An 11860-nucleotide genomic window follows, 5' to 3' on the forward strand; every position below is an offset into this window, starting at 1 on the left:
TTTATATTCATATATTTATTCATTTTATACCATGTTTGTTTGTTTGTTCGATTAATTAACATCCTATAAGTGAGCCAGTGTCAAGGGAGACGTTAGGAAGGATATTGTAAGTAAAGAAGAAGAGAAAAGATAAGATTCTAAATTTAGTTGCCTTTTACGATCATGCAACAGGGAAAGCAGGTACAAATCTAACGCCCTACCGGCATTTTATACTAATTTCAATCGTACTCACTCCTCGTAGTCAGTGGTATTGTCCTCCTCCGACGCGAATATCGCTTCGAGTTCTTGGATTCCTTGTAGGAAAGCGAACGACATGTTGGCTTTTCAATGGATGTCCTATTGAATGTAGAAACAAAAACACAATATATTAAGTTCAATAATGCCAGGCCAGGACAACACCACCGACCAACTACATAATATTATCAATACCTGGCAACTGCTCAAGGATAAAGAAGTTGTATCATAAACGTATACGTACAGTGTATGTGTCGAACAAATGGTAATACTTCACTGATAACTGAATACTTTTTTCTACTATTAATTCACAATATATATGGCGTGTGTTTCGGGTGAGAAACGAATGCTATCTCCGTTTTACCATGATCATTGTGTTCGAGACAAATATATAAAAACAGACGAACAGAGATCAACTTCAGGGTAGACAGGTTAATAAGGTTTGAATTCGACAATGAGAAATGGTATTCTCTATATATTGATTTTTACAGTATTATTTTATTCAATTTTTCATTAGCATTTCTTATGATTCATTATCTTTATACATGTGTATTAACATTGCTATTCTAGATTTGGAAGGACATCAATTAATGAACAAAGGGAATCAGTGACCGGACATTGTAACATTGGTTCAAGGTCTTAGCACACGGGGACCTTTATTTCAAAAACCATTGTCAGCTATTGATACGACTGACCTGACCTACTTCTGAATGAAGCACTCATATAGACTGACGAACATATTTGTAAAATAGTTGGCATTTTTGAAGTCTAAATATGCGCATTGTTATGAATATGGAAAATGTTACATGATCAGCGTTGTAAAGATATAAGATGAATGCTTTACAAAAATGTCAAAAGTAGCTTTTCAAGGACAATGACTCAGGACAAGGGCTCGCCTTTTATATCTGAAACCTCACAAACAAGGGAAGATATATCTTATGTTTTAAGACATTGGCCATGTTCCTCCGAATCAACACGCATGGTTTAGTCCATTATAACTTATTATTATTTTTCTGGATTTTTTGTCACTTTTCATTGGTCAAAAACACGCCACGTGCTCACCGATAAAAAACTATATTGCACGATTTTTCCGGAAGTAGTTTATAGAAAAAGTATATTGCACGGTTATTTTTAGATAACGTTATCATCTACGTTACCAAAACGCTTCGTGTTCCTTGCGCTTTGAAACAAACGCTTTGATGACCTGAGTTTGAAGCGTAACCACAAAATGTGACAGACGACGTTGATTGTTACGGTTTCTATCAAAGATGATAATGACTTCCAGCTGATGACTACAGTTTAAACTTTCAAATTTTCAACATAAACACGGTAGGAGAGTAGGAAATAATCGAGTAACATTCATTAAGCATCTGGAGCCATTGAATAGTGAATACGTTTGATATTTATTTGAAAATTTCCACCTAGACTAGTAACAACATTAGGCCGAATTAAGCTAATCGTACAGTATGTATACGATTTTTATTTTACGAAATGGAGTACTAAGCATAATAGAATGTATGTTCATGTCAATCTGAATCTTTTAATATATGTTTGGCGTCGAAGTGGATTATTTCAACGGAGAACAAACTACACATTTAATTGACTGTGTCCGACATGGATCTACAGGTATAATCGAGTACATGTACATGTATGCAAATGACAAGAACGCATGTACCGGGTGCATGTAATAAAAGCGTGAAGTGCATCAATTGATACTGTTTTCGTATGTTGTTCTTAAATTAAACATGTTACAAAATCATAAGATTGTAACTGTCATAGCAAAGCAGAATTTACAATGCGACGTTTATTTAGATTTGCACTCATTTCAAAATGTAAAAAAATCCAGAAAAATAATAAAACAAATATAGCATTTTGATTTCGGTCAATACATGGTTATATCGACTACAGAAAAAATATCGACCTCGGACTACGTCCTCGGTCAATATTTTTTCTTTGGTCGATATAACCATGTATCGACCTCATCAAAATGCTATATTTGTATAATATTAATGGCCAAATGGCTTAAAGAGACAATTCACTCAGGCTAATTCTTTTACATAACCAAGAAGTGAAATATGGCATAAATTTATTGTTCTATATTTCTAATGAAACAAATAACGTTAAACATTGACAAATTCCACGTCATTGTTTAGTATTTTAATTAATATCGTTGAAATATCAAATCGTTGATCAATACGATTAAGCAGGTAGAATGTGGGCGCTGTACCTGTACCCGAGCCAAAGTCACGCACGTTAAACAAATGAACTACATTACCACTGCGAACGTGATAAAATGGTTTTGAGGCAAGATAATTCACCTAATAAGGTAAACAAACTATTTTCAGAGCGATTTGAGCAGTTATAGACAAAAGTTGCATTACTCTACGAGCAAGGGACAGGGTTCGGCATACAAGAAGTTCGACCTCAATGTGTAATGGCGGACAGCGAGCGAGTTGGAAAATTTCACACATATGTCACCACCATGGGATTTTCAGGCACATCACAGTAAAACCGACTGATCTAAATTCCATTAGAACTGGGTTTTTCCGATATATGTACAAATTTTAATGTTCTCTTAGAATGAATTGTCCCTTTAAAGTAACAAAGAACTTGAACTTTGAAATGTTAACAATACTGTCCTATAGAGGTATTGTTAGGACCTGTCTGGTGTGGCTTAAACAAAGTAAGCTTAAATCTGAAACCCGCCCTGTACACCCACACTTTATAAGGTAATATTTAGGTTAAGGATATATCAGTGTTATACCGAATTTTATCTTTTCAAAGAATTATGCAAGGACTTCTTAGTGAGACCTCCTTTATAAAGAAGTTAAACAAAATCTGAAAGATTAGTTCATACATGGTTAAGTGACATAGCCAACATTTATATTGGATATGGTCAACATATCAAATATATTGTCATATGTAGACTTTATATTATAAATGTGGCCTCTTTATATATATAATCATTGATATAGTATATAGACATTTGTAAAATGATTAATCAACGTTTTTTTATTTATCTGGGTGGTGTAAGACATCGACTGCCAGAACATACAGGGTGGTTCAAAAACATGCCCCGACTTTTCAATTCAATTTCAATTTCTTTATTAGTTTAAGCTTTACAACTTATTACTGGTATATAAAAACACAATTCAGTTATCATATTATGTAATAGTGTAACATGTAAACGCTCATACAATAATACTACATTGCACATTCACACACACATACACACACACACCCATTTTAACACGTACGGACGTACGCACGCACACACGCACCCTCACACACACGCACGCACGCACACATGCGCACCCTTACACGCCTTCTCATACATATACAGTCTCACACTCTCTCACTCATCCATATACAGCATCATGGCTTATTCTTTCTAGTTTCTAATTCTTAATTAATAATTAACAATGTACATGTCTGAATGAATTGTCTTCTACGAAAATCATTCAATTGGTAGGAGAGTGAAAAGGACTGTTCACTTAAACAATTATAACAGCAATCGCAAATTAAAGTTACAAACTTTAAGATAGTATTTAATCTAAACATTTTCCCGGCGCTTAAATGCTAAGTGTAAATATTTGCCAAGATTATGAAGTTCTTTGACATTATTCACGGATAATAATTGAACAAGTTTAAAAACACTAGATTTACGCAAGTAGTATGGTTTAATATATTTTTTCCGAATATCTGAATAAAATGGACATCTTAATATAAAATGAAACTCGTCTTCCACTTCGTTTTTGTTACAAAAAGTACATGTTCTATTTTCTCTCGGAGTGTTGATATATCTTCCGCTTTCAATTTTTAGATTATGTGATGACATTCTTATTCTAGAAATACACTTCTTATATCGTTGTTCAATAGGTTTCTTAAGATAATACTGTAGATCAAAATTATCTACTAAATGCTGATATAAAAAGCCCCTAGAGGAATTACTGATATCACTTGTCAGGTCTTGAAAATATATAAGATAAAATTTGTTTTCAATCATCTTGTATATTGTTTTCCCATCTAAATAACTATTATAAAGGTATCCTAAGCCTAACCTATCTAATTCTGATTTTATATTTACAATCCAATTGTCGTTGCTAGACTGTCTATTTTCGTAACAGGCTTTCAGAATGCAGTTTTCGGTGTTTTTGACTTTAACCCAATATTTCAAAATTTTTAATTTTCTTTTATTTTGTAATGATAATCTTCCTAGTTCACAATACACCATATCATGACAAGTCTTTTTACCTACACCTAAAATATTTTTGCAAAAGTTCGAGTGTACCCTCTCGACATCTTGTGCCTTGTGAAATCCCCATATTTCACTAGCATAGCCTAAAACACTGGCCACGTGTGTATCAAAAACTGAGCATAATGTCTCTGCATTGAAATAATTATTTTTCATTTTATTCATAATTCTGAAATAAGCCTTCCTTCCCTTTTCGGCTACATGCTTTTGTGTTTTATTAAATTTACCATTGAAATTAAACAGCATTCCAAGGTAATTAAATTCATTTACAATTTCGATTTCGTTATTGTTGTAAAACCATTTCTCATTTTCTCTAACATGACCACCATTTCTAAAAATCATAATTTTCGTTTTTTGAATATTAAGTGTAAGCTTCCATTTATCATTGTACTTCTGCAATGCATCTAACAATGATTGCAGGGCACTTGGCGATTCGGCTAACAAAACAGAATCATCCGCGTACATTAGTAAAAATATAGTAATCATGCGTAATTCAATTGATGGACAATTTTCATTTATGAAGTTAATTTCACAATCATTTACAAAAAGACTGTACAAAATCGGTGACAATATTTCGCCTTGAAAGAGTCCGATTCTATTAGGGAAATAATCTGAAACATGACCTTCGTATCTAACACATGATTTGACATTATCATACAGCGATTTTATAATTTTTAGTAGTTTTCCTTGTATTCCATGTTTAATTAATTTGCTCCAAAGGTGACTTCTATCAATCAAATCGAAAGCTTTTTTATAATCTACAAAACAGCAATACAGACGATTTTTATTTTTTAAAGCTCTATTAATTAATGATTGGAGAACAAAGATTGCATCCACTGTTGAACAACCTTCTTTAAAACCGAACTGTGCGTCAGTAATGACGTTATTTTCTTTATCCCAATTTAAAAGTCGTCTATTTAAAATAGATGTAAATAGTTTACCCATACAGCTAACCAACGTGATACCTCTATAGTTACATGTTTTATTGACATCGCCATTTTTGTAAATAGGTATTATATTACCACGTGACCACATCTCTGGGAAAAATCCAGAGTCATATATTTTTGTGAATAGGTTTGTTATATGAGGAATGAGAATGTCCTCAAAGTCTAAGAAAAGTTCATTTAAAATACCATCTTCCCCACAGCTTTTATTCCGATTGATATTTCGAATAGCGATGTGGACTTCGTCTTCTGTAATCGGTTTATCCAATTCGTCGAAGACAGTGGATTCTACGTCATCGCCTAAGCGACCTTGGTTAACAATGCCATCGTTACCCCCTCCTAACATTTTAAAATGTTCCACAAAATCTTCCATATTGATATTTGACCGAGGTATTTGACTAGGCCCTTTTGAAAAATACTTATAAAAATGTTTCGGGTTAGATTTTCTTAAAGTTTCCATCATGTTACCTTCTTGAAGTTTGTATTTCCTTTTAAGTCTACATTCTAATTTCTTATATCGTTTTTTCTTATCGATAAGTGTTGAGTGATTTTCAATCGATTTACATTTATTATAAATCTTTTAAAGCATTTTTTTGTATTCGATGTAGTTCTTTTTACATTGATCTGAAAACCAGGGTTTGTCTTCTTTATCATTTCTGTATTTCCTTTGCCCATCATTTGGCAAAACTTTTACAGATTTTACGTCACAATTTGGCAAGACGACTTCACTAATCATACCAGAAAAGATGTCAATACAGTTATCAACATCCTCTTTAGAGTTAAAAGACATATTACAAACTTCATGTAAATTTGCTACTATATCTAACAAACCATCTGCTATAATGTGATTATTTTCAATGTTCCATTTGATATTTCTGAAAACTTTCCCAGAATAGGGTTTAACATTATCTTTTGCAACAGTATCTTTACCAACTGAAAGACTGCAATCAATCTTAAAAGAGATTGGAGAATGATCTGACAAAGTATTAAATTCACCTGAGGTAAACGATCGTATGGACGACATACATCCACAATCTACTAGTAGGTAATCAATTAGACTTGCTCCATTAGTGGTAAAAAATGTAAAATTTCCTTGTTTATCATCCTGATGGCGGCCATTTACAATGCGCATGCCCGCAGACTTACATAAGGCGATCAGTTTTCTACCAAATGAGTTTATAGTTTTGTCCATATTGTTACGCTCTTCTATATCATTATCATTATCGTAGTTCAAATTGTTTGTATTTTCTAACCTACCTAATCCGTCATTAACAATATAATCTGTTCGCAAACCCGTTCGGGCGTTAAGATCACCCATAACAAAAACGTTACCATTTGTTTTGTAACTCGCTATAGACTCTTCAAGTTGATGGAATAGATCTATTTCCCGATTCTGATAAAAAACACTGTTTTTCTGGAGGGAAGTAGCAAAAACATAGGTAAAATGGCTCAGGTAAGGCTTTGGATTTTAACCAAAAAATACAATCATTCAATTTTTCGACAATCTGTATGTTTGGACAATATTTGATTTTATAGAAAATAACCACACCGCCTCCTTTACCCGTGGTTCTTGGAAAAATATGAGAAAAATAACCAGGTAATGAGATGTCATCATTGCTGGAAATCCAGCATTCAGATAAACAAATAATATCATGCTTATACACAATTTTAAGAAAATCATTATCTTTCAATTTGTAACTGAGTCCTTTACCAATGTTCCATGAAAGGATTGATAACTCATCACTCTCCTCTGGATCCTATCTGTTGTCTTGTTGTCCGTGTGTGTGACGCCGTTGGTGCCATGGCCTTTGGTTTCCTCTGTCAATGTTTTGCTCCGGGTATGTTGCATGGTTATGATTCTGGTGACTATGCAATACTTTCCTAGGCGAAACATGGCCATTCTGTCTGTCCGATGCCACATGCCGATTGGTGGAGGGAGGGGGTTGGTTACTTCCATTTCCGGTGGAAGTAGTGGGCCTGTCGTTTCCAGATCTGTTTGTTGTTGTGTATGTCTTGTTAAGTTGTGAGTAATTGGTGCTGAGTCCTTCGTGGCCATTTTCGGGCGGATGATGTTCAATGTACTGTCTACCATTGATGTATAGTCTATCCCGGACTAGCTTTGCGTCGTTGCCGGCCTGCTTATTATGTTTGAGTACCGGGTACAATTTTTTCCTTCTTTCCTCAATTTCACCAGGATACTGTTCATGGATACCAAAACTCGTGCCTTTCAGCCGAAATGACTGGCTTTTCACATACTGTAGGTCCTGTTGGTATATGAACTTGGCCACTATTGGTCGCGGTTTCCCATTTGCACTTCTGCCAAATCTATGTACGTTAGCGAACTCGATTCTTTCCTGTATTCCAAGTTCAACGTAGATAAAGTCTCTGAGGAGAGACATAGTATTTTCATTACGAGATTCACCAGCTAACCCTGTAAATACTAGGTTGTATTTCATGGACCTACATTGAAGATCTAAAATGGTTTGCTTCATTTCATCCCGTTCCCTTTTGAATGCGTCCACGTCCTTACCAAGGTTATAAATGGTTGTCTCGTGATCTCTAATCGTTTCTAAGAGTTCAGTATTATCGCCTCCATTGGTGCTTATCTCCTCCAGCTTGCCTGACACGAAATTACATGTTGCTTCAAACTCATTGCACCTTTGCTCAGTGTCTCTTACTCTCTTTTCCACTTCAGTAACTCTAGTTGTCAAACGAGAAAGATGTTGTTCTATTGCATCCAACTTATCTAACTTTTGAATTTTTTCAAGTATGAAGTCAAGTTTTCGACTTGTTTCTGCGTGTTGATTCTCGCTTAGAATGACATCCGCACTTTTTGTTTCAATGTCTTTCCCACATGCTGCCCTTGCTGGGTTAGGTGTTGACGTTACCGGAGTGTTCGTTGGCTTAGGCGGGCTTCCATACAACACACAACTTACAGCATTTAATATACTGCTTACTGTACTTGTCGAGTTATTACTACTCCCAGTAGAATCACCGTCGTCTGTATCTTTCTTCTTTCGCTTCTTACTTTTACTCTTTGTCATAGTTAGTCAGATACAATAACTCACTGTTTATTCACACAGACTTTAAAATGTTATAAATTCCCCATGAAAAATCATAATTGCACGAAGTTTAGACATTATGGAAAGTACACGATACTACTATTTGTTGGAATACAATAATTTACAGCTAGGGTTTCATAACAAAACACCATTACGTCATCAATGACTTTACTAAAACAATGATAAACTAGTTTTTTTTACCAAAGTAATTCGATCACAAAGATTTACATTATTGCGGTAATTTAAAAATTATTATTCCAACAATAAAAACTTCATCAGAGGCGTTTTCCAGTAGTTGAATTTAATACACAGGAACGACGGAATTGTTTTTCTACATCATTATATAACAGTTTGAATCTTTTGTAATCAATAATCACAGAATAAATGAGGCATTCCTACAAATATGATAAATAATGATACTAATAACAATATAGTTTTTATTTATACTTGATGACAAAAGGAGTCAAAGACTCGTCTAACTTTTGGTCAAGTATACACAAAAATGTACAGTATTTACAAATCAAATCAGAACATAAATCACAGTCAAACTATAATGAAGATAAAATAGAACATAAAAATGAGTCCAGAAAACTTCTTTGCACTTTGTTTAAAAGATAAAAATGATAAGACATTCCTGACATATTCAGGTAAAACATTCCGTGTAGAAGAACCCTGGTATATACAAGATCCCGGACACGTTTTAGTTTTAAATGATAGTAGATAAAATAGAGTATTTGTGACTGATCTAGTAGATTTTGATTGTACCTCAGTAGTGCGTTTAAAAGTGTTCAAATGGCCTGGGGCCAAGCCATGTACAACTTTGTACATCAGAACTATCTGGTTGTATAAAACATTTAGAAAAAAAGTAACCAGTCTAACGGTTTAAACATATCACAGGATGGTGTATTAAAATCACACTTTAATATAATCTTAGCTGCTCTTATTAGAAATTGGTCAAGTTTGGCAGTGTTATTTTGCGAATTATTTCCCCACATATGTTCAAAATAGTTGAAATGCGGGCTGACAAAACAGTTAAAATATGTGAGTCATGAAGACTGACTGAGAAATGGACTCAAACGTTTCATTTGGAAAATGTAAAAGGACAGCATTTTGTACACATAGCTAATTTGACAATTCCAAGATAAACATTCATCCACATTGACACCAAGCAGTTTTTCAGATTTTACATTTTCGATTACAGAGTCATTTATAACAATATTAAGGCTTCTATTTTGTCTACACATGCGTTGATAAGTACCAATCAACATATCTTTTATTTTATCAGTATTTATACATATTTGGGTCGATCTACACCAATCAGATATAAGTGATGCATCTGCATTCAGATTGTCATTAATTGAATCAATGACTTTGTCAGAATACATAACTGTAGTGGTATCATCAGCTTACATATGGGAGTTACAGCTTTTGTTAAGTACAGGTAAATCATTTACATATAAAATGAACATCAGAGGACCAAGTATCGATCTTTGGGGTACACCAACAGGAAGCTGATGAATTTTTAAACTTACTGTCTAAAATCGATCAAGGAGAAAAAAATTGAAAAAGGTTAATGGATTTTTAGAGCAGCCGTATAACTAAAGTTTTCGAATTAAAATATTGTGGTTGATCAGGTCAAAAGCCTTGCGAAAATCAAGGAATAAAACTCTTGTAAGAAAACCTTTGTCGATAGATTCAAACCATAAATTAGTAACATTTAACAAAGCCGATTGGCAGTAATGACGAGGTCTGAAACCCGACTGATTTCAAATGATTGACTAATGTCCAGATGAGGTTACTCAAAAATCTGACGTCATTTCCGAAAACTTTTGAAAAAAGTTTGTTATATGTATGTAGCATATAAACTGTGTGTGTATACTTATTATATGTTTTAGTATAATGCAATGGTAACCTTAACTCAGCAGTGTTCAATCGATATCATGTTAACTAAAGGGAATGAATGCATGTGACAATATATCCATTGTACCATGTCCTCCTTCTTTCGTCCCTTTCTTTCTCTCCCATCTCATGTTTTCCCAAATTACAAATATCTATCAATTATTTGTTATTGTTAAAACTAGTTGGCACCAGCCTGTATACATGTACATATACATTGAACATGTAGGAGACAGATTCAAGTACATGTACATGTATTGTATACTGTTTTCTGAATCCCTATATATATACATGTACTACATTCTGTATTACTTATGTATTGAACTAAAATCGAATAGGTTTACACTACTATATAGAATGGCCAGTACTGTATTGTGAAAGCTCCACTCACCTGTACAACACAACAGCTCACATCCACGACATGGTGTCTATCGATTGGTTTCCACTATAAGGTAAGGTTTAAGGCTGTGACCTACTTCTCCCAGGGTGGATCTATAAATAGCTAACTATAGCTAATGGCAACAATACTTTTTAAAACGCGTTAGCCTGCAGACTTACCATTATAAAGTTATGCCTGCCCGGGTACAGACAGGTGTGTGGGAGTTCCAGTCTATGGCCTTTAGCCAGGTATATAGGGTACTATTTGTAATATACATACAATGTATGTAGGTGGGACACATGAGTGGGTAGGTAAATATACCATGTTGTAGTTACACAGGCCTTTACTACACTATTTCGACATCACTGGTATATACACTCAGAACTGAGCATTCCTTATCGATCGTACCTAACGATGTATAGATGCAACAAGTGAACCTTATCGGCTTATATGATGTCAGTAATTTGGCTTACTGTATACTTCCAAAGGAAAAGTGGGGCCAATAAATGTCTTGTTACCACAGTTGGGTCCACAATAACACACTTTCGCGGCCAATCGGGATTACTTGACCATGAAAAGGGCTAAATCCCCCATTCATGATCAATCAGGATTACTACATGACCATGAAAGGGCCTGAACATGAGTGCAGTCAACCATGGTAACAAATGCTGGAGGAGAGAGGAGATAATCATATCTCACATTGTTCGAATGATTACATTAATCCATAGACCAAATGACCAATGCTGGCGAATTTTTCAAAAATACAATGCAATAAAAAAATCACATTTATTTAAATGTACTTCAAAAAGCTTCATTAATAATTATTCCAATTAATTATTTTATGATAGCAACTTCTTTTTGTAAGGGAAAGTTTGCACTCCTCAAAAATACAATGCAATAAAAAAATCACATTTATTTAAATGTACTTCAAAAAGCTTCATTAATAATTATTCCAATTAATTATTTTATGATAGCAACATCTTTTTGTAAGGGAAAGTTTGCACTCCTCATGAACCTTTAAATCAACAAATAATGCCTAAGTATTGAAATAATTGAATACAATTGAAAACACAGATATTGAATTAATTTC

At 34.0% G+C, this 11860-nt stretch overlaps 1 protein-coding gene across 1 annotated transcript in view; it reads right to left on the reverse strand.

Annotated features, from left to right (window-relative positions):
• LOC138307302 (stimulated by retinoic acid gene 6 protein-like) overlaps positions 1 to 11043 on the reverse strand; it is a 37760-nt gene extending 26717 nt beyond the window's left edge. The window contains 2 exon segments of the mRNA XM_069247957.1: positions 233 to 336; positions 10950 to 11043. Coding sequence (XP_069104058.1) covers positions 233 to 315 — 83 coding nt within the window. The 5' untranslated portion in view covers positions 316 to 336; positions 10950 to 11043.
• Positions 11044 to 11860: the final 817 nt, after the last annotated feature.

Source organism: Argopecten irradians, chromosome 14, assembly GCF_041381155.1.
Source record: "Argopecten irradians isolate NY chromosome 14, Ai_NY, whole genome shotgun sequence".
NCBI classification, from domain to species: Eukaryota; Metazoa; Mollusca; class Bivalvia; order Pectinida; family Pectinidae; genus Argopecten; species Argopecten irradians.